The sequence below is a fragment of the Saccostrea cucullata genome, unplaced genomic scaffold (genome assembly GCF_032062105.1).
Source record: "Saccostrea cucullata isolate Sc308-1 unplaced genomic scaffold, CSIRO_AGI_Scuc_v1 ctg506, whole genome shotgun sequence".
NCBI lineage: Eukaryota > Metazoa > Mollusca > Bivalvia > Ostreida > Ostreidae > Saccostrea > Saccostrea cuccullata.
Window position 1 is genome coordinate 333,480 of NW_026928892.1, and position 16,987 is coordinate 350,466.

At 32.6% G+C, this 16,987-nt stretch overlaps 2 protein-coding genes across 8 annotated transcripts; one reads left to right on the forward strand and one right to left on the reverse strand.

Annotated features, from left to right (window-relative positions):
* Window positions 1-1,196: 1,196 nt before the first annotated feature.
* Window positions 1,197-9,174, forward strand: LOC134279085 (uncharacterized). Of its 6 annotated transcripts, none has more exons than XM_062761436.1 (8): window positions 1,197-1,292; window positions 3,209-3,379; window positions 3,615-3,756; window positions 4,112-4,267; window positions 6,129-6,375; window positions 6,676-6,815; window positions 8,242-8,441; window positions 8,625-9,174. In XM_062761436.1, the coding sequence occupies exons 4-7, from the start codon at window positions 4,246-4,248 to the stop codon at window positions 8,439-8,441; spliced, it is 609 nt and encodes a 202-aa protein (XP_062617420.1). In that variant the 5' UTR covers window positions 1,197-1,292; window positions 3,209-3,379; window positions 3,615-3,756; window positions 4,112-4,245; the 3' UTR covers window positions 8,625-9,174. The 6 variants fall into 6 exon arrangements, with proteins under 6 accessions (XP_062617420.1, XP_062617423.1, XP_062617418.1 ...); XM_062761439.1 differs by having other exon boundaries at window positions 4,159-4,267; XM_062761434.1 differs by having other exon boundaries at window positions 4,163-4,267.
* LOC134279087 (uncharacterized) lies at window positions 9,074-13,416 on the reverse strand. Of its 2 annotated transcripts, none has more exons than XM_062761440.1 (7): window positions 13,258-13,416; window positions 12,275-12,418; window positions 12,015-12,108; window positions 11,731-11,898; window positions 11,492-11,589; window positions 10,774-10,922; window positions 9,074-10,043 (listed from the first exon to the last, which is right to left on the reverse strand). In XM_062761440.1, the coding sequence occupies exons 2-6, from the start codon at window positions 12,304-12,306 to the stop codon at window positions 10,808-10,810; spliced, it is 507 nt and encodes a 168-aa protein (XP_062617424.1). In that variant the 5' UTR covers window positions 12,307-12,418; window positions 13,258-13,416; the 3' UTR covers window positions 9,074-10,043; window positions 10,774-10,807. The 2 variants fall into 2 exon arrangements, with proteins under 2 accessions (XP_062617424.1, XP_062617426.1); XM_062761442.1 differs by lacking the exon at window positions 13,258-13,416 and adding an exon at window positions 12,919-13,032.
* Between the last annotated feature and the right edge of the window lie 3,571 nt (window positions 13,417-16,987).

A 16,987-nucleotide genomic window follows, 5' to 3' on the forward strand; every position in this document is an offset into this window, starting at 1 on the left:
AGTATGTGTGAAAATGCTTTAAGTAGATATACGTCATATCTTCAAGATTTCATCCTTCCTTAGTGTATTTGATGTTGAGGCAAATTCTTATCACACTTCGGAAATTCAAGGCTTACTGATTTTTCTGAGAAATTTTAATTTCAATGACATACTAAGAATGTTTATATTGTCAAGTACCTCTGTTAAGTACGCTGCACTTACAGACAAAATGCAGATTGAATAAAGTGTCTGGAAGTCCGAATATTCAGAGAAAAATAACCTATAGACGGAGTTGAAGGGGACATAGAAACGCGCCACTGTGTGCGTAGGTACTTGTGTTTGAGTATTACTTTGTCCTTGTTCGAAAAGGAAGTGGCATTATTTGTATCAAGATAAATTTTGGATGTTGTCTTGATGTATAGATATGCACAATGTTCTGCCTTGCAGTGCCTGTTGTGATATACACATGTGTATGTAAAATATTTTAAATCGTTATCTCATGGATATGGCATGTCAAACGTTGCAATATTTGATAATCTTGTGATGTATATTCAAAATCTTGTGATGTATGTTCGAAATCTTGTGATGTATATTCAAAATCTTGTGATGTATATTCAAAATCTTGTGATGTATGTTCGAAATCTTGTGATGTATTTTCAAAATCTTGTGATGTATATTCAAAATCTTGTGATGTATGTTCGAAATCTTGTGATGTATATTCAAAATCTTGTGATGTATGTTCAAAATCTTGTGATGTATATTCAATATCTTGTGATGTATATTCTAAAACTTGTGATGTATATTCTATAATCTTGTGATGTATATTCGAAATCTTGTGATGTATATTCTATAATCTTGTGATGTATATTCAATATCTTGTGATGTATGTTCAAAATCTTGTGATGTATATTCAATATCTTGTGATGTATATTCGAAATCTTGTGATGTATATTCTATAATCTTGTGATGTATGTTCGAAATCTTGTGATGTATATTCGAAATCTTGTGATGTATGTTCGATAATCTTGTGATGTATATTCGAAATCTTGTGATGTATGTTCGATAATCTTGTGATGTATATTCGAAATCTTGTGATGTATGTTCGATAATCTTGTGATGTATATTCGAAATCTTGTGATGTGTGTTCTACAATTCAGTGATGCGTGCAATAAAATTGCATGACGCAACAGAAAAGTAAGGACAATTTTCATTGGTTAGAAATAACGAAAGTAGCTGGAGCGGTCGTAATGCACACATTGACACAACTTCGCAAGCATGAAATTGGCGAATTCAACCTAAAGTCAAAATTATAGGTAATAGAAAAATTGTTTTGGTATCAAGAAGCACTAAGTCAGTCATAACGTGAAAAGTGAGAATCAAGAACATTAATTTGATTTGTTTGAAGGTACATCAAAAACAATTGAGTGGCTTATTGCTGGACTAAAGGATGTTCTATCCTATTTTTACGTCCTCATATTGTAGTGATGTTGATTGATCGGTATGATTTATTCTATATTGGTGCTAGTTAGAATAATCTAACTGTGTCTCGGGACAAACTCTCACCACGCAGGGTTCGAAATTGCATGGCCCATTGCAGCTGCATTGACCGTAGCACTAGTCCAGGGACGACTTTGCAATAAATAAATAAATAACACGACAAATTTTTAGGAGAAGGTGAATGTCAGGAAAAGATTAATTGCTATGCATCATTGAATATTGTCATTCACAAATTTGTCCAATTATTTTTATAGTAAATGTATTCTTATGAAAAAATAATACATGTACGTAAACCTGTTTAAAGTATTGACATTTACAGGATAATGAACAAGGACTGTGGTGACAGTTTAAAATCACGTTCAGACGTTTAGAGAATATGTAATACACACAAAAATATCTCAATGGCATGTATAATATTAAATAGTTTTAAAAATAAAATAAAATATAGCTAGAAATTAACAGCGAAAAATATTTATCACGTATCGTTTCGGGGTAATCCGGTTTTATATATACAAACAGAAGTAAATAAACACCAATGCAGCAAGATTAAGGTCAAACGTCTCTGCACTGATGTGTTCTCAGCGGGGAGATTTGCATCAAGTCATTAATGATGTTCCCTGCATTTGTGTTAGCCTGATAGTACAACCTTTATTTATAGAATCAATCTAATTCAAATTAGATGTTAGATCCGCTTGCATACTCGCTACACTAACATCTAACAACATCCTGTTGAGGGTCACGTCAGAGGTCAAATTCTATCAATTAATCAAATCGCAGCTGGCAAAATCATCATATATTGTTGAAGCGAATAAATCTTGAGGCGTTCCGAATTTAACCTCTTACGTGACCCTCAATGGGATGACTTGTTAGATGTTAGTGTGGCGAGTATGCGAGCGGATCTAACATCTAATTTTAATTATATTGTTTATAGAATATGATGCAGACAGGGATACCTAGTGAAAACCTTTTGCACCCGTTGAATTACTTTGTAAAATATTAGTCAAAGGAGCCAGGAAAAAATATTAAACAATTTAATATTATGATAAAAATATTCAATTTACTATTTCTTAAGGTGTTGAATGGATTTTGTTTTCTGAACAGCAGCTGGTGCACGTACCATACTTTTACTCGTAAACTCAATTTGGCGGTGAAGAAGCAGCATTTTCTGTTGCTCACCGTCGCAATAGCTGAGCATTGCTCTACGAGCAATGTGCCCAGCTAAAAATCATAATATTTGTAATGATATATCATATTCTAGACTTGACATACAATAAACAATGATAAGAATTATTGTCGCATATCTGCAGTGATTTTCTTTGATCTTTCTGTGGTGATAATTTATCCCATATCACATGTGTGATAATACTTTCCAAACATGTTTCAAAGTTTTTACACGTCTCTTTATCATACAGTTTTAAAGAACAGTTTTATGAGCTCATAAGTATATTAAATGGTTAATTTATCAAAACCTGCATTTAAAAATTCCGAAGTCTTAAGTTAAACCAAATTGTCCAGGGTATTCTTAGTAAGGTATGTCAAAGGTCATGGTTAAGTGACTTTGTAAGGCTGGTATTTTTTCTTTAGTTTTATGGCAATCAGTGCACATGGTAAATAGCATAAAATTACCCTTAAAGGTCTTATGCAAGGAGATAGCTAATTAAAATGAACAAATGTAGTTCTATGTATGATGTATATAGAGACAATAATATTTCTTTTCTTTTTTCATTTTCAGGAACTTTACGTAGGTCTACAGTTTTAATTTTGGACTCATGCACTAGGAATATCATATCAGCAGAATTGTGCCACTGAATCAAAGGGAACTCTTTTTTTTTAGGTACGCATGATCGATGTAACTTCCTCGATGGTGTGTTGGCTGTTTGCCCATGTGTATTTCGGGGTATAGGTATGTTTAGTCTCAATTTTCTTTCTTAAAAGCCGCATAAGGGGTATATTTTTTCTGATCTCAAATTTTGTCTAAGCATTAATCTTTTTTCTCATTCATGAATTATCTGCTGAGAGTCTAGTTAATTAATTTATTTAATTAAAGCTATATAGTAACATATAGTGAAATTATTTCCTTGTGTGAGACCTAAAGAAAATCAGGTTACTCATTTTTATGACAATTTCTTTGATTTCAGGAGTAGCCTCCCCTTTTAAAGATCAAAAATGGTGATTTTACAGTGCGGCATGCAGTCTGGTCTTCAACGAAGAGTTTTGACACCTGTAATACCCATATTTCTACCATTCACCTCTGTAACCTTTGTTGAGTTCATCAGACTGGTAAGAAAAACAATATTGTTAATTGAAATAATTTTATCAAGATAAATAAAATAATTAATGAAAAAAAAAATTACATGAACACTGACTCCCTCATATAAGAAAATGTCACATTTTACACATTGCAATTATACATCATTTACATATTCACATTTTCCCCATTTACACATGCAGTTGAATAGATTTAGTGCTTAATAATACATAGCAACAATTATTACACGAATCCTAAGACAATTCACAAAATACATGAATGCATTAAACTGTGAAATACAGATTTCGTACATTTAATTAAAATGCACAGCATCAGAACCCCCCCCCCCCCCCTTCACAATCTTGCAACTTTCTTTTTAATTCAAAGTCACTAGGCAACACTAAAGATTTCCACTTATTGCTTTTCTGTCCAAGACAGGAAGTTGAGGAACAAAGTTGACAGGACATCCTGAACTGTCTTCGCTACCAGCTTATGAGGGAACCAGCTGCAGTGGACAAAGTATGTTACATCATAGGATAATAGGTAAGTCTCCGGAGTAGTGTTTGTAGCAATTCTCGTACTTGGTCCTGCATCGAAGATTCAGGACTATTGATATTTATCTCTGCTTGGTTTGGTTCTTCCCAGAAACATGTTACTGGTGGTGGTCCCTATATTCTTCTGGCTTTTGTGGTGAGGAATGTTTCATTTCTAGCTCTTTTCTGATCACATTTTGTCTATCTAGCTGTTTGTCTGTCTGTCTGTCCATCTGTCTGTCTGTAAACTTTTTATATTTTCGACTTCTTCTCTAGAACCCATGGACCAATTTCAACCAAACTTGCCACAAAGCATCCTTGAGTGAAGGGGATTCAAGTTTGTTCAAATAAAGGGCCACACCCTCATTCAAGGGGAGATAATTGGGAATGAATGTAAATTTGATGGTATGTTTTAAAAATCTTGTTCTCAAGAACCACTGTGCCAGGAAAAATGAAACTTATGGAGAAACATCCTCAGGTAGTGTAGATTTAAATTTGTTCAAATCATGACCACCGGGGGGAGGGCGGAGCCACAATGGCTGACCAAAGTTTAACATAAAAATATATATAGGAAAATTCTTTAAAAATCTTCTTCTCAAGAATGACAAAGCCATAATTGATCCTATTTATATGGAAGCATCCTCAGGTAGTGTCGATTCAAGTTTGTTCAAATCATAACCCCCGGGGTAGGGCGGGGCCACAATGGAAGATCAAAGTTTTACATAGAAATATAAAGGAAAAATCTTTAAAAATCTTCTTCTCAAGAACAGCAAAACCCTGATTGATCATATTTATATGGAAGCATCCTTAGGTAGTGTAGATTCAAGTTTGTTCAAATCATGTCCTCGGGGGTAGGACGGGGCCACAAAGGATGATCAAATTTTATATAGAAATATATAGGAAAATTCTTTAAAAATAACCTTCTCAAGAAAAGCAAAGCCATGATTGGTCAAGGGACTACTTTTGGATTTAAACTTTTCAATAAAAAACCAATTTTTACTTTTTCCTAGCCACAGTGCTCAGGTGAGCGATGTGGCCCATGGGCCTCTTGTTTTTTTTTTTTTTTTTTTAAAAAATGATCAATCATTAAATATAAATAAGTCAGTTGTTAAAAAATTTGCTTCATATTTGAAGTGCCTTAAACCGACCCTCTGATGAAAGTGACCAGTGTTTTTTGCACCTTGGAAGGTTTATTGGTAAAATATAAGAAGGAAGTTATGATTTTGGTGTTACTATTGTTGTTATTTAAGTTTGATTCGATTTTTATATTACGAGTATTATGAAACTGTTATTTTGTTACTGACCGATGGTTAATTTTAATTGTGAACAAATGTACAAAGATGAGGAGTATAATATAGTTGGCTATGTATAATGCCCAATTTTTGAACATACTATGTAATAAATATTAATAACAACCTTTGAATAATTGGAAAGACAATATTATAAATATGATAGCATTTTTGTACATGAGCATACATTTTTGAAAGGAAAAATAAATTATTCAATTGCATTAAAAAAAATATTTTGTTTCATATTCTTGCGAATTATCAGATCATTCTTCTATTATTTAAATACTCTGTCATTATGAAACCTTGTTAATAATTAAGTAAATATTAATTGTACATTTGCACCAATTTTTACATGGCATTTTCACACTAAGAATGCCACGTGCAAAATTATATACAGGAACAATTCTGAACAAATATATGCAAGTGAGTTGTAAATTTGATATGTAATGCATACATTACAAAAACCCATGACAGTGTTCACTAAAATGAAATGTATGGACTCTTATATAAATACTTGGTATATGTGATATGGATATTATGGATGATATTTTTGAGAATGACACAAGTAATGAAATTTTTCAGCATTGAATTGGATTCTTGAACCAGAGCCATGTGAACCTGGTCCACCTGTACCTCTCATTGAAGACCTGTTAACATCACCAGAGTATGTTCATTCTGATACCCCTATGGTATGGTTACAGCATGCATTATCCCTGAATCCATTAAAAGAGCTGCATTGGCAAGGAAACAACCCAATGTGGTCGATTGTAAGGAAACATAGCATATCAGCTTCCAACTTTGGTGCAGTTCTCAGTTCTAAGCAAAGGCGGTAAGACGTGTGATTAAATTTTTGCGAAATAGACTTTTAAAATTACAGTCAAACTTTGTTATCTCATATTTCATGGATATGTCAAAGTAATTTTGAAGTCCAAACCATTTATAAAAGACTGGGACATTTTATTCTTGATAACTCTTTATGTATTATTCTTGAATCCACGGATATTTCCAACATTTTTCTTGGTCTCATTGAGTTTGAGATAATGAGGTTCGACTGTAATGACTAGATATTTGTACATAAAGATGCAGGAAATATAAGATTAATAACCAAAAATCATATTTTCTTCTCCAGATTGACATTGTCACTGAAGAAACAGCTGATGTCGGCTTACAATCTGGAGTCCATCAAGGCTGTTGCATGGGGTATCACTCATGAAGATGATGCTTTGAGAAAGTATGAAAAGGACTTTGATGCAGCTGTAGAGCAGTCAGGTATACAGCACAAAATAACATTCATTCAACCTCTGACATGTTAACATTCAATGTGTCAAAACAAATAACAGGACTTATCCTGGTAAAAAAACAGAAATCAATTACTGAAGTCTAATTGTAAAAAAAAAAACTAGAAATATGTCCATAGGACATGAATGCCCCGCCGAGGATATATTAGTAAAGCAACATGAAATTTGTACATGTATAAAATTTGATCAGTTTGGTTCAGGCAGGGCTTATAGTTAGTTGGGAATAAAAATGTAGGTCCAGCATCCAAAGCAAGTCTGGTAGTGTCCATCCCTAGATGCATCATCCATGCAAGTTTGGTTCAGGTAGGGTTTATAGTTACTTGGGAATGAAAATATAGTTCAGATCCAGCATCCGAAGCAAGTCTGGTAGTGTCCATCCCTAGCTGCATCATCCATGCAAGTTTGGTTTAGGTAGGGCTTATAGTTACTTGGGAATGAAAATGTGAGTCAGATCCAGCATCCGAAGCAAGTCTGGTAGTGTCCATCCCTAGATGCATCATCCATGCAAGTTTGGTCTAAGTAGGGCTGATAGTTCCTTAGGAATAAATCTGCTCCAAAAACTTCAACCTGGTCACTCATCTGGAAAATGTAGATCAGATCCAACATCTGAAGCAAGTCTGGTAGTGTCCATCCTTAGATGCATCATCCAAGCAAGTTTGGTCTAAGTAGGGCTTATAGTTCCTTAGGAATAAATCTGCTCCAAAAACTTCAACCTGGTCACTCATCTGGAAAATGTAGGTCAGATCCAGCATCCGAAGCAAGTCTGGTAGTGTCCATCCCTAGATGCATCATCCATGCAAGTTTGGTCTAAGTAGGGCTGATAGTTCCTTAGGAATAAATCTGCTCCAAAAACTTCAACCTGGTCACTCATCTGGAAAATGTAGGTCAGATCCAGCATCCGAAGCAAGTCCGATAGTGTTCATCTCTAGATGCATCATCTATGCAAGTTTGTATCAACATGTAAAGTTTGATAACACCATCTTGAATGGTATGTTTAAAACAGAGCTAAACACTATTTAAGAAAAGTCAGGTCAAGGTCAAAGGAAAGGTCAAGGTCAAAAAATGTTGATGCAGTTGCATAGCTCTCATCAATATCTATCAGCATATGAAGTTTGATGAAAATATCTTGGATAGTTTCTTTGAAACTTAGCTTTGAACAGAGCTAAACACAAAGTGGGACGGAAGGACAGAAGGACAGAAGACGGACATGACAAACACTATATGCCCCGGCCATATTCATGGCGGGGCATAAATATTCAGTTACCAACATATTCCAGAAAATTTGCTTTTTGAAGTAGAAGGATTATAAAAGCTCTACTTAGACTTTGTTTGCATTACAAAATCAATTGTATTATGGTTTGTTTGCATTCAGTAGTATTATAATTTTTTCTGGAAAGGATATGGTTGCATGAATCCGGAGTGTTGGGAGCTTCACCGGCCTGATGGCTTAGTTGTTCGACCACCAACATGCAGTGTATTTTATCAAACTCCAGAAGCCAAAGACGCCATTCCTGATATTGTAGAGGTGAAGTGTCCATATACAGCATCGTCTTCAACAGTAGCAGATGGGGCACAAAATTTGAAGGATTTTTCATAGGTAAATAACATTAAAAATCTGTATTGTCCAGTACTTTGAAATTAAAAATCTTGGTGAGTAAATGATTTCAAAACATGTATTAATTTACAAGTGCAGCTGTTCAATATGGTATGAAGATATTGAAAAAGGAGGGGATATGTACTGGTATGACACAACTTAAGTGTTTTTTGATTTTTTTTTTAGATCTTAAACAAGATACCCTGTGCCTGAAAACCAGTCACCCGTACTATCATCAAATTCAAGGCCAGCTACACATATGTAACAAAACATTCTGCGACTTAATTGTGTGGACAAGAGTAGACTGCATTGTGATTAGAATAGTAAAAGACATTGAATGGACAGCAAATGTTCCAAAGCTGATAGATTTCTACATTAACATTTTCATTCCAGCACTGATGGAAAACTGAGTTCTGGTTTGAACTTCTTGACACTTAGTTTTGTACCTCTAGAATTTTCTAACAATGGAAAATGGGTAATCATGTTAAATGTGTTGAATGTTCCCAAGTCTCATAAATGTATGATATGATATGTCACAATCCAATGAATCCATCATAAAACTTCTGGCTTATAAGACTATTTTAAATAGCAATGATGATTAATAAAATCTATGTACTACATAAAAAAAGAATATCAAAATTTAGAATCATTTTATTAATGAATTGAAGATGTTATTCTCAAAGTGAAAATGTAACATTTTTGTCTTTCTTAATAGATAAATTGTTGAAAACATGAATTTGTTGAGTTGTGCTTTAAAGGTAAATATACTTTAAACTAGAGATTTAAAATTATAAGTAAACCCTCTTCCAAATTATATTGTCAAATGAAGAATCGAATTGCCAAACATTCTTGTAATAAATCCATGCTAAACAAAAGGGATTTTCATTTTCTGAAGTACATGTATTACAACATACTACAAAGTTAACAAATATAACCATTGACATTGATAACAAATCAAAATTTGCTTATCCCTTGCACTTTGGTATGAATATCTTCACTGTTTAGTGTATACTGTCACACGCCAATGCAAATTTATAATAAGTACATGTATCTTTAAGTAATTTCTTTCAAAAGTGGAGCTTGCAAGTTTACAAGACAAGAACAGAGTTGAAATATTTTTGTTGAGATTGGTCTGTAAGTAGATGGTATGTGACGGAGAATCTCGTAATTCTTTATCCTCTCGTTGGCTCTTTCCACATGAATAAGTGCTTTAGCAATCTTGTAACAGTGCTGCTTCTTGTATGGTAAACTGGCCTCGTGTCGATAAAAGAGCTTTTATAATTAAGCAGACACCCTGGGGCAACTGGTCATGAATGGTGAAACCTTTGACCACCAAAATAAGGTCTCCAGCTTTGAACTTTCGTAAAACTTGGCTGTGACGTACAATAGCTACATCAGAAGTAGAACCTGGGTACAGCATGGAGCAAAATGTAAGTGCACCATTTGGAGGCACGCAAGTTACTGCTTTAAAAGTATGGCAACTTTTGTACATACTGTAGGCCATGGCCTGATTATCCATATGTGTTGGGATGTCCTGGGTTGTTTCATTTGCATCCATGGATGCTCTAGCAGAGGAAAAATCCTCAAAAGATTTTGGCAGAGACCCTGAAAAAAAGTTGGAAAAAAATTAATTTGATTATTTGTAATTGTGTAAAAAAATTGTGTTACAGTCAATCTTTCAAGAATACAATAAATTTAACTGCATTAAATTTTTGCAAGTCATTATGATAAATTTTAAAACAAACCTTTGCATTTAAGCCGACTTGGAAAACATTCTACGCTACATTCTGCACTACGCCATCAGACAGCATCTTGTATAGGGAAAAGACCACTAATTATTTTCCCATAGAACTCCATACAAACCTTAGGCCCTCTCAGTACTTTACTATGACAATTTCAGAAAAATCTTTAGCATCATTTCAAACTTTGTTCTAAGCCCTAACAAAAAATACTGAAAAAAATATATGGTCCCATGGCGTTTATAGGTCAAAATTGCAGTTATTTTCAACTTATAGAGATTCGCAGTAAATAACACGCGGCATAAAAAATTAACCCCCACTCCTAAAATCTTCCCTGGCATTTCTATAGTTTCTGTAATATTCCCTCATCCCATCATTTATTTCAAAGGTCATTAATTTTACTTTAAAATGAAAACAATTAAATACCTGATTTCAGCCAATGGCGTAACGCCTACCCATTCAGTATTCGGTTTAATGTTCCATAACAAACAAAGCCATGTGTGCATCCGGGGATTTGGTGCTCTCATTCCTATACTTACATACTTACCTGTCCCAGAATTAGTCAATTGTGGTAATTTCAAAGACTATACACCTACCTGTGAACATGTATGAAATTTGAGTCCTGTGACTTCAGTGTATTGGATACTGTGACCATCTCAAATGATGACACCTTATACTGCTACCAGCACAATTCAAAGGAGTGAATGACGTCTGGGCCAGTGATGATATTTGGATATATTGGTGACTGTAATAAATAAAATATTTGTACAATGAATTGTTTTTGTGCTTTGATGTTAATAAAGTGATATTAAGTCAAAATTGAGTCAATAATTTCATAAGGGTGGATTCTACCCAGAATTAGGTAAAAAGCTCAAAAATTGGATAAATCATAGTTAATTAAGCAAAATTCAAAGGTTTTAAAAAGACTGATATAGAATTTTTTTATGCTTATGCAAAGTATATTTTTTAAGACTCTGATATACTAATTGATTCTTATCTAATCCCTCCTATTGCTTAAGTATGTACAAAAAAGTTTCCCCACCCCCCAGTGAAAAACACTTAAAGAAATAGCAGGTGCCCCCTTTTATTTTTGTTTACAATTAATTTAGACAAGTTTAAATCAATCCTTTTGATAACAAATCAAAGTTCAATGTCTGTAGTCTTATACATTACAATCAGAAGCTACTTTTTGAATTTTATTCTAAGAAAAGGAGAATTTAAATAATTTTTTTTAAAAATTAAAGAAAAGCAAAAACTGAACCCAAAATGTACTTTACAATAAGAGGCTGGAAAGTTAATAAATAAAATTTTTACCTGCAATGTACAGAAAACTGTCCGACAAAATACATCGGGTGGGTAGGGAGTCTCCATTTTCTTCTTATATAGAGAAAATGCCCCTGCTGATCAGAGACCTAAACTCCCAAATAATAACAAAATATGTTAACATAACAGTCAATCTAAGATGTTCATCCCTCAATGGCAACAAGTTTTTATTACAGTAACTGAAATTGTTAGGAAATAGGAAATCACAATTGGAATTCCTTTAAATGTACCTTCTCTTCGTTGTATTTAATATCGTGGATTGATATTGGCTTCCTTTTACTAGACTCTATTTTTAGGGCAAGCAATTCCTTTTCCAGTTGTATTTCTGTTGAGAGGCGCTGCATTTCTTGAGTACAGTTAAATGTGCAGGATGCTGAGTAGTTGTGCTCTGATATCAACTGAAAATATATTGTAAATCATGTACAGTTAAAAGAACTTTATATATTATTAAAAATTATTGAAAATGTTTCAGTGTTGGTCATTTGTCATCATTGGTGTTTTAAATGAGCTTTACTTTTTCTTGATATTGACATTTTGGTGCTTGTGGAATCTGCAACTGGTCCATCTGTGAAGATGACAGGGACTCCTCACTTTTGAGTTTTTTCCTCCTTTGTAAAATAATTAAACTTGAATTATTTTTTTATTCAGTTGTAAGCTACTCTGTTTATACATGTATACCCTTTTAAAGATTTTTAGTAAAATATTCTCAATTAAACTCCACCCACCCACCATCCAAAAACAAGATGTCGGTCATATTTTGAAAAATAATTTCACCTTTTTGTACATTCAGGATCAGAGAAATCCATGGCCTTTCCTTCATTCCATGCAAAATATGCAGGGTCCCCCTCCTTCTTACCATCCTTAAAGTGGCAGGAGCAGATGCGATCATTCTGATCTCCTGGTTGGCGATCAGCTCATCTAAAAATATACATTATACAAAGACTGAGTGAAGGAGAATTAAAAAGCAAAACATGTTCATTTAGCATGTTATTATCAAATAGCCTAAATGACTTATTTTTTCATTATTTTTTTTTTTTAAATGTTACATTTACTTGCACGTACAAGATAACCATGTGCATAACATTAACTAATCCGAGATTCCTCTGACTCTAACCCCCGCTTTTATATTGTGACTTGTGCGCACAAGTCACAATATAAAAGCGGGGGTTAGAGTCAGAGGAATCTCGGATTAAACATTAACAAACGGTAACAGTATTTGGTAGTAATAATACGAAATAAAATGTCATAAAAACAGCTGTTAAACAAAAATTAATCTTGCTACAAATTGCACAGTTTTTGTAGTAGGTACTCTTCATTATTCTTCTGCTATATTGATTACTACGAGATTTAACTTTTTAGCATGCATGTATAAATACTGTATCTGACAATGCAGCATCGTAACATATCGTTACAAGTACCTACAAATTTTGTCAATACATCTACGTTTACTGAGTTTTTTCCCTAGCAGGCCGAAATATCTCCATCATGTCACCAGGAACAACACTCGTGCATCTCGTAATTAGTGCTGCAATAAACAAACTGGGGCCCGTTTTACAAAAGAACTTACGATTAAGACCAAAAACTTCAGATTGTTGTAAAATTTTGCAAAATTATTAATTCCTACCACTTTCTCTTTAAAATGTTCAAAATAATTTTTGATATAATGTTAATTAAAAAGTTATATGAAGAATTAAATTTGGTCTTAAGTCGTAAGACCTTTTGTAAAACGGGCCCCAGGCTGATGTGTTTTTTCTCACCTGCATGGTTTTCCCGACGCTTCAGCTACTTTCGTTATTTCTAACCAATGAAAATTGTCCTTACTTTTCTGTTGCGTCATGCAATTTTATTGCACGCATCACTGAATTGTAGAACACACATCACAAGATTTCGAATATACATCACAAGATTATCGAACATGCATCACAAGATTTCGAATATACATCACAAGATTATCAAACATACATCACAAGATTTCGAATATACATCACAAGATTTCGAACATACATCACAAGATTATAGAATATACATCACAAGATTTCGAATATACATCACAAGATATTGAATATACATCACAAGATTTTGAACATACATCACAAGATATTGAATATACATCACAAGATTATAGAATATACATCACAAGATTTCGAATATACATCACAAGATTTCGAACATACATCACAAGATTATAGAATATACATCACAAGATATCGAACATACATCACAAGATTTCGAATATACATCACAAGATTATCAAACATACATCACAAGATTTCGAATATACATCACAAGATTTCGAACATACATCACAAGATTATAGAATATACATCACAAGTTTAAGAATATACATCACAAGATATTGAATATACATCACAAGATTTTGAACATACATCACAAGATTTTGAATATACATCACAAGATTTCGAACATACATCACAAGATTTTGAATATACATCACAAGATTTTGAATATACATCACAAGATTTCGAACATACATCACAAGATTTTGAATATACATCACAAGATTTTGAATATACATCACAAGATTTCGAACATACATCACAAGATTTTGAATATACATCACAAGATTATCGAATATTGCAACGTTTGACATGCCATACATGGATGTCATTTTTTACTTGAATTATACACTTTACTATTTTAATTGTAGAACGTGAGAAGGCCAAGAATGAAGCATATACCATACCCATAATACACACAAACATTCAAATGCTGTACATAATTTATTCACACAGTAAACGAAAAAAAAAAGAATAATGCATTGGTTTACTGAACACAAGAAAAAATACTCTTAATTAAATATGGAATGGATTGAAAACATGCTCACAAGGAAGTTATATAATGTTCATTCTACTAGTTCAAAATCATTGAAATTGATTTTGGAAATCTCCCCTAATTTTTGTATGCCAGAGGCTCATATTTTGAACTCTGTGATATAGTATTTATTCCTTATTTATTTGTAAAACTCTGACCATTGGTTCGTGTAAATTACGTGACTCAAAAAATTATAGAAATTCAAATAATAAAAGTATTTTTAAAAAAAATCAAAAGAAAGATGGAAATGAATAATTGTTTTTTTTTAATTTTGTCTTTATTTTAGGTAATAAACTGGCAGGTATTTCACGAAGTGAAACGGGTGTAAATTTCATAAACATATGTACGTTACACGTGTTATCAAAAGATAAAAAAAGGATAATACACTGTAATCAAAACATAAACATGATAAAGATGACGCAAAACATACCACCAAACGATAATGTGCTCCTGTTATAATAATAATAGCTGTGATTAAGGATGGTCAGAAAAACAATAGGTAGTGCTAGTTTTTATGTTCTCAAGGATTATAAATTTCATTTTTTTTTTTTCAAAATTGTTTCAATGAACGATTCTCGTTAAAAGAAATAAGTCGTTTGAATGCAATTAGAAGATATTATTTAGCCTCTTGCAACCTCCTCCACCCGGCTATAAAAACCTGCATGTAATTATGCATGTACAGCCCGTAGGCAGCATGTCATTTTAGGGAGGAGGAGAAAATCTATTTAAAAAAGGGAGAGCAATAGGAATATATTATCAAATGGGACTATTTTTACAGTATATTCTGGGATACCCTCCCCCTTTCGGCTCAGGCCTGCTAAATATAACAAGTCGTGCAACTACAAAATAACGTCTATTCATAGGAATCTACGCATGCAAAAAGTCCCAGTAACAATCAGTTTACAATACGCCACACAGTTTCCAATAGCTTCTACTTTTATGTTTCAAAATAGAAAACAAACTTCATAGTGACATTTTTTGGCAGTTTTTTTTGTAAATAAAACACTCTTTTTGCATATCAAGCACTTTATAAACATTTTGGGTTTTTTTTTGTGATTAGAGAGTTAATATATTGCTAGCAAACCTTTACTGAATTTGGACGTGGAATGAATTGTACGATACTGGTAGATTCAATAAGGATCGCAACTCGATAAAAGGTTGTCTCGGCTTATTTCAAGATTGGATTGTGCCCCGTGTGTTCTACCCAGCACCTAACGAAAGTCATTTCGTCAAATTATTGCTTCATTGTAGACCATAATTTTAGATACAGAAAATCAAAGAAATTAATCCACATAGAAACTCTTTTTCGGTTTAAAGCCTTATAACCATAGATTAAAAAAAAGTACATGTATACAGTTTTCACTTTATTTTTGTGTTCAATAGTATACTTTGGGGTATAAATTTGTTTATATCTAATCCTTAAAAGGGACATATAATAAAAAAAATTCTATAAAATATAGCATGAAAAATTACAATTAATTCATTGAATAATTAAATAAATTTATATACTGATATACTCTGACATATGATAGAGTTGCTTATATATTAAAAGACCCCAAGGAATGAACAGTATGAAATGTTCAAGGTCATAAAAAATTATTCATTTCAAATTAAGAAAAAATAAAAAGAATCTAGCTTGTACTGAAAATGCGCTTGAAATCTATGATTTTTCCTGCAGAAAATATTTACTTTTTATCATCCATTTATGCATATATTGGATGGGTCTAGGGAGTAAAAAGAAATTCTCGTATTCTTCCTTCTCGAATAGTTTTGTTGATTAATTTAATTCTTGCCATGAAAAAAATGGTCAAAAATATATGTTAACATTACAGAAAAAAAGAATATACGCATGGTTAGCGTTATCTTTTTATACCTAACGGAACAAAATATATATATTCTAATATTTAGAACCAGTATCACTAATATTTAATTACTATCATTATTATTATAAATAATAAACAGTAAATTCTGGCCTATAAGTCGAATATATTACAGCGTTTCATTTCTTTGTCATTTTCAATGCCTTGGAGAACGAAGAACCTTAGGACTCTTTTATGTTTAAATGATCATTATAGACCTCTACTCTAAAGCAGTCAGCACTTCTAGTCAATTGTTCCCGAACATTTTTACTCGTATTGTTTGCTTGCCAGATGTTCAAGTGAGAAGAAAATTTATAAATAAGGTGGGATATCCATCCACGCTTCTTTTCTTGTTTTCATGACCCATTATCAAGAAAACTGTTTGCAAGTGAAAGAAACAGCGAAAATGTCAACAAAATACCTTAACCCGCCATAGACTCTAAAAAGCATGTGTCAGTTGTATCAATTAAGCTTTACTAATTATCAACTATATTTAATTAATTCGCTTCAAATATTCGAAAATATAAAATATATATTTTCGAGAAACAAACTTAATTTTAGATTTAAAAATAACATTAATTCATAGATATAAACATACAAATAAAAGAAAAAATATAGCTATTTCAATCAATGTAACCTGAAATAGAATAATCATACTTTATTTTCTGTATATATAAAATGAAAAAAAAATAATTATTTCTGATTGATTACTTAAATAAAATTTGTTTTCTTCGTTTCGGAAGTGAGTGGTTGTGAAATATAAATATAGCTATAAAAAACAATCTGTACAAAAGTG